At 46.6% G+C, this 18,538-nt stretch overlaps 1 protein-coding gene across 1 annotated transcript in view; it reads right to left on the bottom strand.

Annotated features, from left to right (window-relative positions):
- The window catches only part of CHRNB3 (cholinergic receptor nicotinic beta 3 subunit), a 46,923-nt gene that overhangs the window by 22,815 nt on the left and 5,570 nt on the right, over positions 1-18,538 (bottom strand). Inside the window, exons 2-3 of the mRNA XM_037744746.1 lie at positions 11,486-11,637; positions 9,357-9,401 (exon numbers count right to left, since the gene is read on the bottom strand). Coding sequence (XP_037600674.1) covers positions 9,357-9,401; positions 11,486-11,637 — 197 coding nt within the window. The remainder of the gene's footprint in view (positions 1-9,356; positions 9,402-11,485; positions 11,638-18,538) is intronic.

Genomic DNA, 18,538 nt, shown 5'->3' with positions numbered 1-18,538 from the left:
CACCATGCCCAGCTAACTTTTATATTTTTAGTAGAGATAGGGTTTCACCATGTTGACCAGGATGGTCATGATCTCTTGACCTCGTGATCTACCCGCCTCGGCCTCCCAGAGTGCTGGGATTACAGGCGTGAGCCACCACGCCCAGCCTTAGAGACATTCTTCAATACCTTCGTGTCCTTCTGCTATCAGACCTGGGAATCACAGAATGCTCTCCCTGAGCTGTCCATCAGAGGGCTCATCCAGTGTCTTTACTGCTGTTTTTAGACAGGGTCTCACTCTGTCACCCAGGCTGCAGTACAGTGGTGCGATCACAGCTCAATGCAATTTCAACCTCCTGGGCTCAATCCATCTTCCCACCTCAGCCTCCCGAGTAGCTAGGACTACAGGTATGCACCACCACACCTGGCTAACTTTTCTTATTTTTTTTTTTTTCTTACTTTTTAATTTTTTGTATAGACAGGGGACTCCCTATGTTGACCAAGCTGGTTTCAAACTTTCAAACTCCTAGCCTCAAGTGATCCTCCTGCCTTGGCCTCCCCAAATGTTAGGATTACAGGCATGAGCCACCATGCCCAGCCTACCCAATTTCTGCCACGATGTGTGGTCACCACAGAGCTGTACCCCATAGCCCAGGACCACCATGAGTTTAGAATGGCACAAGCCACAGGATATTTGCAAGTGGCAGAGTCAGCAGCCAGAGCCCAAACTTCTATCTGGTTCTCTAAGGGGCTGCGAGGTTTTCTGGTCATTTCCCTGTTCTCTCTGAAACCCTGGTAGCATCTGGAGATTAAGCTCCTGTCTCTCCCATCTTAGAGTAAGAGATTAGAAATAATATTCCATGTTTGCATAGAGTGTTCTAGCTGCAACGCTCAAAGCCCTCGACAAACACCAGCTCTGCATCGCAGCAGTTCTCAGCTTGAGAGCTGTGTTTTTGCAGGAAATAGGAACGCACAGAATATGTCAGAGCCAAATATCAAAGTTAATCTATGACTAAGAAAAAAATAGAAAAATACTCCAACTCTAGGTTTCCTCATTCAGAAAACTGCAATTTCAAATCCACATCAAATATATATGATCCCTTAAAATTGTCTTTTCTTATATGTATTACCTCAAAAATCACTCATAAATGCCTAGCTAAATCGCAATCCAGAATCAAATTTTATTTAAACCTAAATCATAAGGCTTTTTGTCCCCGAATTATTCTTACTTCGATGCTAATAGGACCAAAAGATAAAAAGAAACAGATATTCTGGAACTTCCCTGGGATCTCCAGTTATCTTAGATGTGAAATTCTTTTTTTTCTTTTTTTTTTGAGACAGAGTCTCCCTCTTGTTGCCCAGGCTGGAGTACAATGATATGCTATTGGCTCACTGCAACCTCCACCTGCTGGGTTCAAGTGATTCTCCTGCCTCAGCCTCCCAAGTAGCTGGGATTACAGGCACACGCCGCCGTGCCTGGCTAGTTTTTGTATTTTTAGTAGACATCGGGTTTCACCATGTTGGCCAGGATAGTCTCTATCTCTTGACCTCATGATTCACCTGGCTTGGCCTCCCAAAGTGCTGAGATTACAGGCGTGAGCCACCAAGCCCGGCCAGATGTGAAATTCTTAAAGCCAAATTATTTTTGATTCATTTTAATCTCAAAGGCAGCAACGTGACATACTATGTGTTTCATATTCCTGTTTAATTCGTGAGTTGTTAAGGCCAAGAAATGTGACTTGTTATTAAGGATGAAGGCCAGTCATGGTGGCTGATGTCTGTAATCCCAGCACTTTGGGAAGCCCAGGCGGGCAGATCACATGAGGTCAGGAGTTTCAGACCAGCCTGGCCAGCATGGTGAAACTCCATCTCTACTAAAAATACAAAAATTAGCCAGGCGTGATGGCACATGCCTATAATCCCAGCTACTCGGGAGGATGAGGTGGGAGAATCACTTGAACGCGGGAGGTGGAGGTTGCAGTGAGCTGAGATCACGCCACTGTACTCCACACTCCAGCCTGGGCAACAGAACAAGACTCTGTCTCAAAAAAAAAAAAAAAAAAGAATGAGAAAGCTCAAAGGTGGCAACAGGAAGTGACATTTATTGAACTAGTCACATTCACACACATTTTCTCATGTAATCCCCAGACAAAACTGTCACCTCTATTTGATAGATGAAGAGACTGAGGGTCAGAGAGGTGAAGTGACTTCCCCAAGTTTATATAGTAGGCCTTTTGACCTCTACTCAGTTAATTCTTACCAGGGTCCACTTGAATAAGAAGTCCAAACTTGGCCTCCTTTGATAAGGTCAGAGTAAGGTTACAGAAAAGGAAGGAAAATCAGATAATAAGTCAAGATCTGAGATGAATTCATGAACTTATAACTGCCATTCCACGTTGCCAATGATAGTTAGACTTTTGGGGAGATCACCCAGACCTCTAGGGCTAGCCTGACCCTTCCATAACAGGTCTGCTTCTTATTTTTCCTGGAAGTTCAGCTCCAGGGTTCTACCCAATGAGGTCTTCATGTTTGCTGAACTTTTTGTTGATCTAAAACAGACATCAGCTATTGGAAAGACATTGCTAGTTTAAGATGCCGGCCTTGGCAGACATTCCAGCATTATTTTCCTCAGGATCGTTACGGGGAAAAGAGAGCTAACCGCGTCTCAGCTACAGCAAAGCCGGGTCATTCAGTCCTCTCATTGTCTTATTTGCATATACAGCAGTGCCCAGCTCAGGGCCTTATGATGTTATACCCAGGCGAGTTAGGTGGAACAGCGCCACGCGCTTGAGTTTCAAATTATGAGTCCTTTATTTATTTATTTATTTTTCAGATAGAGTCTCACTCCGTCACCAGGCATCAGGCTGGAGTGCAGTGGCACGAACTCTGCTCACCGCAACCTCTGCCTCCCGGGTTCAAGCAATTCTTCTGCCTCAGCCTCCCGAGTAGCTGGGACTACAGGTGCGCACCACCACGCCCAGCTAATTTTTTTTGTATTTTTAGTAGAGACGGGGTTTCACCATGTTGGCCAAGATGGTCTCACTCTCTTGCCCTCATGATCCACCCGCCTCGGCCTCCCAAAGTGCTGGTGTGAGCCACCGCGCCCTGCCGAGTCCTTTATTTTTAGCTGGTGACCGAGAGACGGCTAACACTCAAATTTCTCCAGGCCCCGAGGAAGGGATTTGATTATCTTTTATACCTTGATTTAGGTAGGGGAGGGGGAGCCTAGCTGGATCGGAATTTACAGAAGCAGGACAGGCAAGTTAGATAAGGAAGGCTGGTAACTAGGAGGCAGGGGGTTCTTATGATTGTTGATTTTCATGGAGGATATATACAAGTGGTTCCCATGATTGCCAGTTACCCAGGGGGGTATTCAATACTTGTCATATAATCAGTCAAGGGGTGGGGGCATTCACAATGGCAAGTGGGCTTGCCAAGCAGGCTATAGTTACAAAGGTTATATGTTTCTATAGTTCTAAGTACCGTATGACCCAGCATAGTAGCAAGACCCAGGTATGCACGTAAGGGAAGAGTGGCAGGAGGAGTGAGGCGGAGGTCAAGATGGAGTCTGTCTGGCTCTCAGAAAAATGGAGTCTGTCTGGCTAACACAGGGTAGCTTAGCACAATGAGCCCAGAGGTGATACTGACTCTGGAGGCAGGGACTTGGACACCAGACCAGCTTGAGGACTAGCTAAACAGGGCCAGGCAGAAGTGGCTTTCCGTAAGACATGGCCGCCAGGGCTCCATGTCAGTTTACCATTGCCATGGCAATACCCGGAAGTTACCACCCTTTGCCATGGCAATGACCTGGAAGTTACCACCCTTATCCTAGACATTTCTGCATAAACTGCCCCTTAATTTGCATATAATTAAAGGTGAGTATAAATATGCCTGCAGCTCACTTTTGAGCTGCTGGTCGGGCGCACTGCCAGGCGGGTAGCCATGGTCTTTAGGGAGCAGTGTCTCTGCCGCTGCTGTCCTTGAATTCTTTCCTGGGTAAAGCCAGGTGGAGCCCTGGTTTTGAGGCTCAACTGCCCTGCATCACTTATACAGTGCAGAGTAGGCTCTCAGGAAATATGGAGTGAGTAAATTTGGCATTTATTGTCATAGTGATTATTTCTATGGAAACATCTAGGCAAAAGGGCCAACACTTGTGTCATTTCAAAAAAGGTCAGTTTTGGCCAAAACGGTGGCTCATGCCTGTAATCCCAGCGCTTTGGGAGGTGAAGGCAGGTGGATCAATGGAAGTCAGGAGTTCAAGGCCAGCCTGGCCAACATGGTGAAACTCTGTCTCTACTAAAAGTACAAAAATTAGCTGGGCTTGGTGGCAGGTGCCTGTAATCCAGCTACTCAGGAGGCTGAGGCATGAGAATCGCTTGAACCCAGGATGCAGCGGTTGCAGTGAGCCGAGATCTCACCGCTGCACTCCAGCCTGGGTGACACAGCAAGACTCTGTCTCAAAAAAAAAAAAGGTCAATTTCATTTTCCATTGCCTCTGAGGTGCTTTCCAAGTTTTCCTAACCTTGAATATGACGGTGCAGGATCTGAGGGGCTGGGGCAGTAAGTACTTTCTCATGTAGTTCTGGTGAGTCAGTGTTAACATTATATTTATCGTTTACGGGGTTTTGATTACAGTCTGGAAGTACAAAGGAGGAAGACAAACTAGTTTGCAAAATAAAATCAATAAAATAAAAATAGCTCCATGTAGAAGACTTCCTCTGGATGTCGCTGGATTTGTGCTTTATAAAGGTCTTTCTTTGGTTGAGAGGATAGAAGAGCAGTGTCTAAATATACCAGAGGAGAGCTATGGAAACAGAGGATAAGACAGGAGAATCAGCTAAAAAAAAATCCCCACAAGTATCTCATTTGCATGCGCTGCCATGGAACATGCTTTTGTTCCAAGTATGTAGGATTTTTTCTCCAAGTGGATATGAATTAGAGAGCATTTTTTCAGTGTCTGGGAGGCAAATGAGGAAAGAGGGGGAAATGGGCATTTTGTTTTCATTTTGTCTGAGGCACACAGGGATGATTGCTAAGAGTTACCAGTGGGTTTGCACAAATGTGAGAGCTTTTGGATAGCGGTGTTATTGGACTGCTATTCACTATTCAGAGGTTCACAACTTCTCCACCTTTTTGGGTTGTAGAACTTCTGTAAGAAGTCAAATTAAGCTCAGTCAAATTAAGTCAATTTAAATTAAATTAAAGCTCCTTGGGAGCTTTCCCTGACTTTCTTCCTGTCTCATTGTGTTTTTTTAAGCTCCACAGTGGTTTATATGTACATCCTTTGTGCTGTTTATCATGGTGATTATTTTTTGGTAACTAACACTGTGTCCTCTTCTTGCAGGTAGTGCTGTATGTTGCTCTTTATATATCCAGGATCTAGCAGGGCACCTGGCCCATAGGCTCTCAATAAATCCTGGTGAATGGATGGAAGGTGGAATGGATCCTAACTTCATTCTCTCCTGAATTCTTTCTACAGCAATTCCATCAGCTGTCCCGGAGGTTAAGGAATCAAAGCCTTACATGACCAAGATTAGGAAATTATACAGGAACAGGACTAACAGGAGAACAAGACACGCTCCAAACTCTCCCTCCAGTCTAAGGCAAGGGAATGATTTCTCTACAGAAGCTGGACTTCCCCTAAAAGTGTTTAACCTTCCTCAGTTTCCTTATCTGCAAAGTTAGGAGGATAATAGAACCTCCCTTATAGGATGGCTGTGAAAATTCAATGGGATTATTCCCATGACACAGTCAGCATCATGCCTGGGCACTTAGTAAGTACTCAGTAAATCTGAGATATTATTAGCTGCTCTAGAACTAAGATCTGTGTAAAACACCAAGGATAGCTTTTTTATAAATATCTATTTTATTTTGTTTTTCTTTTCTTTCTTTAATCCTTCAACTTTCTTTTATCCTTATAGCTTTAAAAATCATTTTTTTAAAAGCATAAAAGTAACATTATGGCGGAGCTCAATGCTTCCTGTTCCAGGCAGCCTTCCCTGCTTGCCACCCAATGTTGTAAAATTGACCTTTCTTTTTTGCCCCAACATTGTCTGCGCCATAAAGCACTTATTAACTAACATCCACTGTAACGTTTCCCACACCCAACTCAATCTGTGCAAAGGGATGCCGCGTTGACTATATCCTCTGTAGTTTTCTGGAATGTGAAGCTTCGTTTCTCCTGCTTTGGCTCCTCCTGTGATCTAGAAGCAGGGCTTAGTGTTCAGGGAGGAGGCTGCATGTGGCCAGGAAGACCCTGGCCAGGGGTTAAGAAACCCACATTCCAGCCGGTTGAGGATTGGACTCTTCTATCTCTATGAAACGGGTAATGATGTCTCTTTTCCTAAGTCAGGTGGCAGAGAGGTTTAAATGAGATAAACCTCATTTACGCGTTTGTGAATTAAACACCATTAAAGTATATTATTCTCAGTAGATATTGGAGACTCGGAAGAGTGGGAGGGTGGGCGGCGGGTGAGGGATGAGAAATCACCTAATGGGTACAATGTACATTAGTATTCAGATACATTCGAAGCCTAGACGTCACTACATAATATATTTGTGTAACAAAACTGCACTTGTACCTTACACACTTATGCCAAAAAAAGTCGATTATTCTCATTATTTCTGTTAAATGGGAACTTCTGTCAGCGGGCTGACTCTTCCAAGTGTCAATGTGCTCCATGCCTGTGGAGTTCTCCTGGTCAGTTTTGGGTGTTGTATTGATTTTTAGGATTTAATTCCACCTTGGTTTGAAAACACCCACCAGGCCTCTGGGATTCTGGTGGCACACTTTGTGGGAAGTCCCTTCCAAAGCTGTAGCTGACGCTTGAGGGGCCCTCGGCTCCCACCCTTTTGTTATCTAATGCTGTTCTCTTTGGCTGAAATGACTCCTTATTTTCAAAACCACAAGAAAAGTGAAAAGACCTACTATTCCCTGGACCCCTGCTTTATGTGAAAGGTTAGAGCTTCATCTCAGCCAGGCACAGTGGCACATGTCTGCCATCCCAGCACCTTGGGCTGACATCAGGGGTATGAGACTGGCCAACATGCCAAAGCCCCATCTCTACTAAAAACACAAAAATTAGCTGGGTGTAGTGGCACGTGTCTGTCGTCCCAGCTGTTCAGAAGGCTGAGGCAGAAGAATCGCTTGAACCCAGGAGGTGGAGGCTGCAGCGAGCCAAGACCGAACCACTGCACTCCAGCCTGGGCAACAGAGTGAGACTCCAACTCAAAAACAAAAAAGAACAGTGGGGGAAGGAGGCATGTGGGAAGTAAAGGTTTGTGTGTGTGTTTGATTTTTATTAACTTCTAAGCCTGTTTACACCTTAAGAGGAAAGTGTGGGTTCTTTTCTCCCCTGCAAGCTTGATATAGGATTTCTTCTTGGCCTTTATCAACTCAAAATACTTCCCAATTCTACGGCCTATGAATTGCAAAAGTGGGTAAGTCACTGAGGAATGAGATGGGTGTATAGCAAGATATGTTTATTTAAATGGTATTTTAATATATACATTTCAAGCTTATTATTTTCTCCTGGATTTTTTTTTTTTTTTGACATGGAGTCTCACTCAGACTGGAGTGCAGTGTTGTGATCTCAGCTCACTGCAACCTCCGCCTCCCGGGTTCAAGAGATTCTCCTGCCTCAGCCTCCTGAGTAGCTAGAACTACAGGCGAGCACCACCATGCCCTGCTAATTTTTGTATTTTTAGTAGAGACGGGGTTTCACCATGTTGGTCAGGCTGGTCTCAAACTCCTGACCTCAGGTGATCTACCCGCCTCAGCCTCCCAAAGTGCTGCGATTACAGGCATGAGCCACAGTGCCCAGCCTATTTTCTCCTGGATATTTTTATTTGCAAGTAAAACAATGTGCAGACCTGTTTCACAACTTGTTCTTATATCTGTGATTGGAGAACCAGATGAGTAGAAAGCACTGAAAATCAGGATAGTTCTCTAACTCTGACTAAAGTTGTTGGGTGGGAGAAATCTGACGACATGAAAAGAAACCTTGCTGTTTCTTGTATCCATTGCTCCTTATAAAGCAGTAGCAGAAATATCCCACCAGGAATATTTTAAATCTGTGGGGCAAATTAGGCAATATCTGGACATTCATTGAAAATACTTAGGTCGGGTACAGTGGCTCACACCTGTAATCCCAGCGCTTTGGGAGGCCGAGGTGGGTGAATCACCTGAGGTCAGGAGTTCAAGACCAGCCTGGCCAACATTGTGAAACCCCATTTCTACCAAAAATACAAAAGGTAGCCGGCGTGGTGGCAGGCGCCTGTGATCCCAGCTACTCGGAAGGCTGAGGCACAAGAATCACTTGAACCTGGGAGGCGGAGGTTGCAGCGAGCCAAGATCATGCCACTGCCCTCCAGCCTGGCAACAGAAAGAGACCGTGTCTCAGATAAATAAGCAAATAAATATAAGAGCAAATTAAATTTTTAAAAAACCACTAGCAAAATAAAAACACAAAATAAGCAATTAAACCCAATTTCTTTCTTTCTTTCTTTTTTTAATATAAACTCTTGCTCTGTTGCCCAGGCTGAAATGCAGTGGTGAGATCGTGGCTCACTGTAGCCTTTACCTCCTAGGTTCAAGCAATTCTCCTGTCTCAGCCTCCTGAGTAGCTGGGATAAACCAAACTTCTTTCCCACTGTCAAGTGTCAATATTTTCTCTTTATAGATAACATATGCAAAACTGGGATTTGAATGGCAATTATTTACTGACAATCCTAGAACAAACTCCTCTGGACACACTCCCCTGGGTTTAGGAAATAAGCTGTAGCCAAGTGAAAAGCAATGATCTCAGAAGAAAGCTGAAAATGATTCAAAATGCATCTTCAGTGATGTCAGGAAAACATGTATTCATTGTTTTGGGCTTCACTCTGTTCTGAAATTAACAATGGTCAGCCCCATTATTCCCTCATTTAGGGCTCAGTTCTTACTCGGAAGCAACAAGAGGTTTTAGAGGTAGATTCCACCCATGGAGGACTAGAGGAGACTAGGGAGGATGCAGCCCTGATTTTCCTACCCAGCTGCAGTTCCCTCCCTGGGGGAAAGTGGTACATCTTGGAGGCTGTTTGTTCTTTTCTCTGAATGGTCCCAGGGCCCATCCCCAGGCCTTACAGCAGGAGAGTCACCTCCCCCTGCCTCATGACCAGCTCTACTGCCGGGAGCAATCACGCACAACAGTGCGTACCCAGGGGCTTCCAGGACCAGCTCCCCAACAAGACAGAAAACAAAAGCCTCAGACCGTTGCCACACATCTCCCTGAGGAACATGCTATGCCCCCTTAAATCATTGTTTTTCCGATGGGAGCCTCTCTAAATAAAAAATAAGTGATTGGGTTGGCAGACACAATCACTTGGATTGAAATTTACCTGTTTGAGCCACACATTGGTCGTCATCAGCTGATTCTTTTCATCCTAAGAAAATGACAATTTGAAAAGTACTGTAAATCAAAGTGAAAGCAAGTTGTGGTTTTTGTTGTTGTTTGAGAAATGGAGTCTCAAGATGCTGCCCAGGCTGGAGTGCCATGATGCCACCTTAGCTCACTGCAGCCTCACGCTCTGGGGCTCAAATGATCCTCCCGCCCCAATCCCCAAGGAGCTGGGACTATAGGTGCATGCCAACACACCCAGATGTTTTTTGTTTGTTTTTGATCAGAAAAATCTGAGTCTTACCTTTGAGGTGTTCCAAGTCCAAAAGATTCTCAATTTATTTTTTATTTTATTTTTTGAGACAGAGTCTCGCTCTGTCGCCCAGGCTGGAGTGCAGTGGCACAATCTCGGCTCACTGCAACGTCCACCTCCTGGGTTCAAGTGATTCTCCTGCCTCAACCTCCTGAGTAGCTGGGATTACAGATGCACACCACCACACCCAGCTAATTTTTTTGTATTTTTAGTAGAGACGGGGTTTCACCATGCTGGCCAGGCTGGTCTCAAACTCCTGACCTCAGGTGATCTATCTGCCTTGGCCTCCCAAAATTCTGGGATTACAAGCATGAGCCACTGCACCTGGCCTAAGATTCTCAATTTAAAACAGTCAAATGGCATGTAAACAGTCAAATAACTTGCAGATTTTGCTTAAAATGAAAAAGAACTAAAACAAGTAGCAGTTAATTGCATAACCCAGAAGGCACTTTAAAGGTGCAAAGTAGGCCAGGCACAGTGGCTCACACTTGTAATCTCAGTACTTTGGGAGGCCAAAGCTGGTGGATCACCTGAGGTCAAGAGTTCGAGACCAGCCTGTCCAACAAAGCAAAACCCTGTCTCTACTAAAAATACAAAAAATAGCTAGACATGATGGCATACGTTTGTAATCCCAGCTAGTCAGGAAGCTGAGGCAGGAGAATCACTTGAACCCAGGAGGCGGAGGTTGCAGTGAGCTGAGATCACACCGCTGCACATCAGCCTCAGTGAAAGAGCAAGTCTCTGTCTCAAAAAAATAAAAATAAAAAACGCCAGGAGCAGTGGCTCATGCCTATAATCCCAGCACTTTGGGAGGCCAAGGCGGGAGGGTCACCTGAGGTCAGGATTTCGAGACCAGCTTGGCCAACATGGTGAAACCCTGTCTCTACTAAAAATACAAAAAAATTAGCTGGGTGTGGTGATGTGTGCCTATAGTCCCAGCTACTCAGGAGGCTGAGGCAGGAGAATCACTTGAACCTGGGAGACAGAGGTTGCAGTGAGCTAAGATCTTTCTACTGCACTCCAGACTGGCAACAGAGTGAGACTCTGTCTCAAAAAATAAAATAAAATAAGAAGTAAATAGTAGCTAAATTGGAGATGGACTTTGCATGACTTTCTAGAAGGAATCCTGGGGTATTGAGCCAGCCAGCGCAGGTGAGTGTGCGCACATGTGTGTAGTGGGGTGGGAAATATGGGCAACATGAGAGGATTCTTCTGGGGCTTTGGGGACCGTAGCCGGACAATTTTGTTGCTTTAGGGAGTTGAAGTTCACTGATTTCTTCTAAGGACATAATCATGGCAGAAATGCAAGCTCAAAAGGAAAATCAGAATGCAAAGGCATGGGTGAGCTCAGGAGAGGTGACGGGGCCGCCTAGGGAGAGCCAGAACAGGCCTTGCTCTGGGCGCTGTTCTCACCACCCCGTCTCCCTGCAGACACCTCTGCCAGCCCAGGGCACAGCCAGGGAGGGTCGGCAATCACAGCACATCAGCCCCAGCCTCAGCCCCTCTTGTCTGCGGTTCCCAGCGCTCCTCCCTGGGTGTTCAGCAGCCAGGCCAGGGGCAGTGACTAATTTAGCAACCACATCCTCCCCCTGGCAAAAAGGTCCCACGCTAAAAGTGCTGCAATGAAAATTTACCCCATGATAACTTCTCGTTCTTTCCTCAGGGTCATTTCAGTGGCTTCTTGGGGGCAGATTTTCTCTCACAGTAAATTATTTTTAAAATTGAAATGTCAAACATAGGGAATAAAAAATATTTTAGACTCACAAACAGGTTAAGGAATGCATGTTCTTTTTAGCCACGTGCCAAGGATTACTCACCACATCTACGAGCTGGGATATTTTCAATCCAAAATATACTTTTATGGTGTCATTAGAATGCAATACAGGGCGGACCCATTTCTGATAACCTTGGAACAAATGTCTGAGGAGGGCGTCTTCATTTTCGGCAATTGAACTGAACCCTGCAGTGGCTGTAAAAGAATCGTGGGAGACCCGGGTTAGTGGGAGGGGCGTGATGCCTGGATGAGTGTCCCGTGGCATCCCGTGGCCCTGGCCTCCTGCACCGTAGGCTGTGTCTGTTTCTAAACAGCCCAGTTCCTGAAAGGCAGCTTGGAGTATACGAGGGTCTCCACGTCCACTCCCACCTCCCTCCAAACATGCACAGCTGAACACAGAATCCACATTTTACCCAGAGCTGCACTCTCTCACAAGATTTTCCCATCACAGGGTCAATACGCGGGCCCCAAAAGCTCCATCTGCAGCCACCCGACCCTCACCTTTGGTGCCATCTGCAATGCCCCTTCTTCGCAGACATGGGCGCTGCCCACAAGCTGTTCTCTGTACCTGAGTCTTGTTTTTCTCCAGCATCTCCCTTTGGAAGTCTTTTGTCTATTTGTCATGCCTGTCTCCCTCTGGAGCTCCCTCACAACAGGTGCAGTGGCCGTTGTATTTGATCGTGTTTACCTAACACCTAGAACAGGGCCTGGCTTAGAGTGGGTGTTCGTTTCATGTGTGTTAATAGATGTCAGAGTCGGCTTGTGCTCACTGAACACCAAGTGTGTGCCCCTCACGGTCCTCTTTGTCTTCTTCCCAAGGAAGTCTTCCCTTACAAAGTCCTTCCTTGGTCAGCAGCCAGGATGTCACACTCTGCCCAGTGCCTTACTGTGTGACAGTCTCAGAAACACCCAGTGTTAAGCTTTAACCCTCCAGTTGGGGAAATGGCTTAGGAATGCAGTCCCAAGAGAAAGTTTTATTTCCTTACAATGCACTGCTATCACATTTAAAACAAGGAAGCCCCTCCTTTATTTTATTTTATTTTATTTTTTTAGAAGGAGTCTCCCTCTGTCACCCAGACTGGAGTCAATGGCACATCTTGGCTCACTGCAACCTCCGCTACCTGGGGTCAAGCAATTCTCCTGCCTCAGCCTCCTAAGTAACTGAGACTACAGGCGCATGCCACCATGCCTGGTTAATTTTTGTATTTTTAGTAGAGATAGAGTTTCACCATATTGGCCAGGCTGGTCTCGAACCCCTGACCTTGTGATCCATCCACCTCGGCCTCCCAGAGCGCTGGGATTACAGGCATGAGCCACCGCACCTAGCCGGAAGCCCCCTCCTTTTTTTAAAAAAAAGATGGGGTATCACTGTGTTGCCCAGGCTGGAGTGCAGTCGCCATTCACACGTGCAGCTCCATTACTGATTAGCAGAGGGGCTTTAACCTGCCCCTCCTTGTATATTCAGCACGCGATTAATGCAACCCATTCTGCACCATGTCCTGACCATAGAAACCCTTTTTCTTCCCACTGAGAGACCCACGTGTTGGGTAATGATCTCATGAGAGACATGCCCCCAGGTTTGCCCAGTCAAAATGCAGGGATTCTTAACTAAGAAGAAAAGCAAAACAGTGCGGCTTCCCCTGTGTGCAGGAGGCTTCCGTATATACTTTCCTAAGAGAGGAGCAATTTCAGGTGCCTCATCCCAGCTCCATAGAGTGGACAGAGGCATGGGGGAGGTGGGCTGTGTGCTCTGAGGGTTCTGGGCCCCATTTCCTTCCGCTTAAAATGAGTAATAGGGAGAGATGCAACCTTACATTTGTGCTTATTTTTTAAAAAAACTGTGGGCCAGGGATCGTGGCTCACACCTGTAATCCCAGTACTTTGGGAGCCTGAGGTGGGAGGATTGTTTGAGCCCAGGAGTTGGAGAGCAGCCTAGGCAACATAGGGAGACCCTGTCTTTTTTTTTTTTTTTGAGATGGAGTCTTGCTCTGTTGCCCAGGCTGGAGTGCAGTGAAGTGATCTTGGCTCACTGCAACCACCACCTCCCTGGTTCAAGCAATTCTCTTGCCTCAGACTCCCAAGTAGCTGGGGTTACAGGTGCATACCACCATATCCAGCTAATTTTTGTATTTTTAGTAGAGATGTGGTCTCACTATGTTGGCCAGTATGGTCTCGATCTTTTGAACTAGTGATCTGCCCGCTTCAGCCTCCCAAAGTGCTGGGATTACAGCTGTGAGCCACTGCACCTGGTGACCCTGCCTGACAAATTTTAAAAAATTAGCCAGGCGTGGTGGCTCATCCCTATAGTCCCAGCTACTTGGGAAGCTGAGGTGGGAGAATCGTTTGAGTCCTGGAAGTCAACATGGCAGTGAATGGTGATTGCACCACCGCACTCCAGACTGGGTGACAGAGCAAGACCCTGTCTCAAAACATTTTTTTTTCTTTTTTCTTTTCTTTTCTTTTTTTTTTTTAAGACAGGGTTTCACCATGTTGGTCAGGCTGGTCTTGAACTCCCGACCTCAGGTGATCTGCCCGTGTCGGCCTCCCAAACTGCTGAGATTACAGGCGTGAGCCACCACGCCCAGCCAAAAAAATTTTTTAAGAAAGCAAAATAAACAAAAATGGATCTGTTTATTACTATTAGTACCAAGAGCAGCCCTGGGAGCAGCCAGCTGGGCAGCCGCCAGGGCATCCATCTGTAAAGATCTGGGAAACCTTCCTGGAAATGTACAGGGAGAGAATGGAGAGAAACCCCACAGCCTCTAGGGGGCGAGGTGGGCATTTGCTCAGGGGGACGTTCCTGAAGTCATCTTTGACTCCTTTCTTTTTCTTCCAACCCACAACGGGTCCTAACATCCTTCAGCCTGCATCCCAGTCCTGCTTGCTCCACACTGTCTCCACCGGGGCCACGCTGAGAACACAGATGCTCTCTCTGGGACTCATGCACCGCTTCCTAATTGTTTCCACTTTTGACCTTTCCACAGTCCATTCCCCACACAGCAGCAGGAGAGGATGATGTCAGTTCCCTGCTAAGCCCTCCAGATGGTTGCCCATCACACTCAGAAAGAAACATCCGAGTCCCACCACAGTCTCCCGGGCCCCATGTGGCCCTGACTGTGCACCCCCCACCATGCTGCCCGCACCCTCCTCCCCAGCCCTCGAACCAGTCTGCAATTCCTAGAACAAGCCAGAATGCATCTGCCTGGGGAAAGCTCTCTCTCACCCTTACCCTGAGAGCCCACAGCCATCCCTTCACTCGTCCAGTCTTTGCTCAAACATCATTTCCTTGAGAAAGTCATTTCAGGTTACACTGTTTAAAAATTCCTCCCTCTCCATCCTCTTAGGGCACTTTATCTTCCAGTGATATGACCTAATCATATCACATTTATCTGTTTATTATTGTCTGCCCTTCCTAGATGATGCCAGCTCCAGGAAGTCGGGGATTGTCTTCCTCACTGCTGTATTCCTGGCTCCTAGAACGGTGACTGTCACCCAGCAGCTGCTGAGCTAATGGCTGTTGAGTGGACAAACACTCAAGCAACGATGCAATCAGCTTCATGGCCTTTGTTTTGCTGAGGGGCATCTGGAGAGTTGGGACCAGAGGTGAACTGCTCAAGAGAAGAGGGAAGCAGTGAGGACACAGCTGTCCTTGTCCAGTCACCCCCAGGGCAGGCAGCCCCCTCCTCTAAGGCAGAAAATATTGTTTGAAAGGCACTTGTCTTCACCTGTTTTGTGCAGCTGTAACAGAACACCACAGCCTGGGGAATTTATCATGAACAGAAATTTATTGGCTCATGGTTCTAGAGACTGGGAAGTCCAAGATCGAGCAACCAGCATCTGGTGAGGGCCTTCCTGCTACATCAGACATGATGGAAGAGCAAAGAGGGGGTGAGAGATATAAGAGGTGGCCAACCCCTTCTGTGATAATGACATAAATCCATTTACAAAGGTGGTGTTCCCATGACCCAGACACCTGCCATTAGGTCCCACCTCCCAACACTACTGTACTGGGGGTCAAATTTCCAGCACATGAACTTTGGGGAACACATTCAAACCTCAGCAGCACTGTGGCAGACACTGCAGTTCCCTGCCCAACAGCCATTCCCCCCTTTTCCTTGGCAACAGATGCTAAATTTATTCAGGGTTGCATGGTGCCGGCTCACAAAGCTCAGTCTGGGCTCCCTTGCAGCTGGGAATGGCCTATGAAACATGTAGCCAATTAGATGCAATTAGAAGCTGTTGAGATTGGGTGTTTACAGGAAAGCTTGTTAAAAATGATGGACTTGATCTGACACGTCAGTCTCCTTCTTTTTGCCTGGAACTGGAGAGTTGGCCACTCACGTGTCTTGCAAACTTGCTGACACCTACACACATAGGAGAGCAGAATGGAAAGACACACAGAACCTGGGTTTCTGATAGCCCTCTACTATTGGCCTCCAAATTTCTTGGTATGTGAGAAAAGCGATCTATTTGGTTAAGTCACTGTAGCCACTGACAGAGATCTGAACCCAGCCCTGACTAGTTGCTGAGATGCCGGAGTGTTGCGGTTCCTGCCGGGTCCCTGAGTCCCGGGTCAGCCAAATTAGCACAAATTACTGAAGACACCATCTCACAATGCATGAAGGCACTCCAGGGAGGTGGAGGACAACTGAATGATGCCTGAACCAACACATGTGAATGTGTGTGCACGCACGCGCGCGCACACACACACACACACACACACACACACACACACCTATTAGCTCATACAACGCTGAGCTGAGAGAGTTTTGGACAGATAAGAGAGGGTTCCCAAAGAAGTGTGGGGACTGTGACCATGAACTTGCTTTCCCAACAGGAAAATTGTCCAGTCATTCTGAAAGGAGGTGGAGTTGCACGTTGAAAGGGGAAATCTAAAATTCTGAACTGACATGCCTAGCATTTGCACTAAGGCAGCTGTAACCCCTGCGAAGATTCGGGAATCCTGCTCTTCACCAAGATCCAGGGGCAGTGAGCAGCTGTGCTCTTTCAGGCACAGCATACATCTCCACCTGTGTTACCACTGTCAGAAGATGCACCTCCCGTCTGAATTAACAAAAAGCATGAACTGTACTGGCTGGTAGAGACTGAATGTTCACATCCCTCGAAAATCGAATGTTGACACCCTAACCCCCAATGTGACTGTATTTAAAGACAAAGCCCTCCCCTTTTCCCCCCAACTGACCCCAGTGTGTACTGCCACGTGTGTACCTATGCAACAATCTTGCATGTTCTTCACATGTATCCCAAAGCCTAAAATGCAATAAAATAAATGGGAAAAAAAAAAGAAAAAAAAACACGACAAAGCCTATGAGGAGGAGGCACAGAGGACAAACCAAGTGAGGACACAGCAAGAAGGCTGCTGTCTGTAAGCCAGGCAGAGAGCCCTTACCAGAAACTGACTTTCCAGCACCCGATCACAGACTTCCAGCCTCCAGAGCTGTCTGTTGTTAAACCTCAGTCTACAGTATTTTGTGAGAGCAGCCTGACTAATGCAAATCTGTTCTGACCCAAACAGACTTTATCCCCCTAACAAAAAAAGCCAAAGATTAAATGCTTTCTGCCTAACATCTTCAAATCTCCAGAACCTTTCCAAAATAGAAGTTGAAGTCACTAGCATTACTGGAGCAGACTTAGAGGACAGGCTGGGAGTGTTCCTGGCTTGTCCTTCTTGTGTAACAGAACATTACGAGAAAGGCCAAATGCTTCTCACAGTTGGTCCTTTGAGACCAGGGCCTCCATAAATATTTGATGATGTTTGATGAATGAACAAATGAACACATGAACAAAAGGCCATAACAGGGCTTTCTGTGACCCAGGGGACTGAGGCGGAGCCAGCCTGGCTCACTGCTCCCGAGGATGTAAAATCACAGATGTGCTCAAGGTTTCCAGGACAAGTGGTCTTTGAATTAAGAAATAAATGGATTCCTGGAAAGTTGTGCATAGACCAAATTTTTGCAAATTGACTTATATTTTAAATAAATCACAATATTCTAAAATCCATCTCAGTAATCCATTGCAAAATCAAGAGCTTTTTCTTGGAAGATGAGTGCCCCCCATTGTGGATGCTTTTTGTTGTTTTTTGAGATGGAATCTTGCTCTGTCACCCTGGCTGGAGTGCAGTGCCATGATCTCGGCTCACAGCAACCTTTGCCTCCCAGGTTCAAGCGATTCTCGTGCCTCAGCTTTCCTAGTAGCTGGGATTATAGGTGTGCACCACCATGCCCAGCTAATTTTTGTATTTTTAGTAGAGACGGGGTTTTGTCATGTTGTTCAGGCTGGTCTCAAATCCTGATCTCAAGTGATCGGCCTGACTTGGTCTCCCAAAGTGCTGGGATTCCAGGCGTGAGCCACTGCACCCGGCTATGGCTATCTGATAGAGAAGCTTGGACTCAATTTCAGCCTCGATGAAGGAGGAAGAAAAAGTGAACTGATAATAAAGCTGAGACAATAAAGCCAAGAAGGGCCTCCAGGACCATCCCAGCCCCTCGTTTTACAGGTGAAGATACTGGGGCATTGAGAGGAGCCTTGCCCAGGGTCGCCCCGCTATTGGTGGCCTGCGTGGTCTTCTGGTGGCCAGGCCAGCCATCTTCCCTTACTCCAAAAATTCAATTCCATATACATATATTTGCTGTTATTGCTATTTTTGATGATTTGCTGTTAGCATTGTATTTTCCAGAATGCTTTCCTGTTATTTAAAGCAATCTACTATCTGAAAGAATGATATTCTAAAACCACATCACAAGCAGTATTTGTCTGGCTGTAGGGAGACTCTCCGCCTTGGTGACACGTTGTGTCATGCACTCAAGACTCCTGCTGTTGTCAGCGCCAGGCACAGGGGCCTTTGCCCGAGGCCTCCCTGGTGGGCACTGCTGTGGTTGTGCTCCCTGGAGGAGGACGTCCCCTGCTCCACAGCGAGGGTGCATTCGTGCCTCACATGTGGCTGTGTGCACCCCACATTTCTTTGCTTTGAGTCCCTCTCCCCTCAGACCCAAACACACACACTTAGTCTAACAACGTGGCTTCAGAGAGTGGTCGCTGCCTGTTAAGCTTTCCACCACCTCTCTTGGTAAAAAAA

This window comes from Cebus imitator, unplaced genomic scaffold (genome assembly GCF_001604975.1).
Source record: "Cebus imitator isolate Cc_AM_T3 unplaced genomic scaffold, Cebus_imitator-1.0 Scaffold183, whole genome shotgun sequence".
In the NCBI taxonomy this organism is placed as follows: Eukaryota; Metazoa; Chordata; class Mammalia; order Primates; family Cebidae; genus Cebus; species Cebus imitator.
Note: the sequence above shows the minus strand (reverse complement) of the source record. Positions and strands in the feature narration are given on the sequence as shown.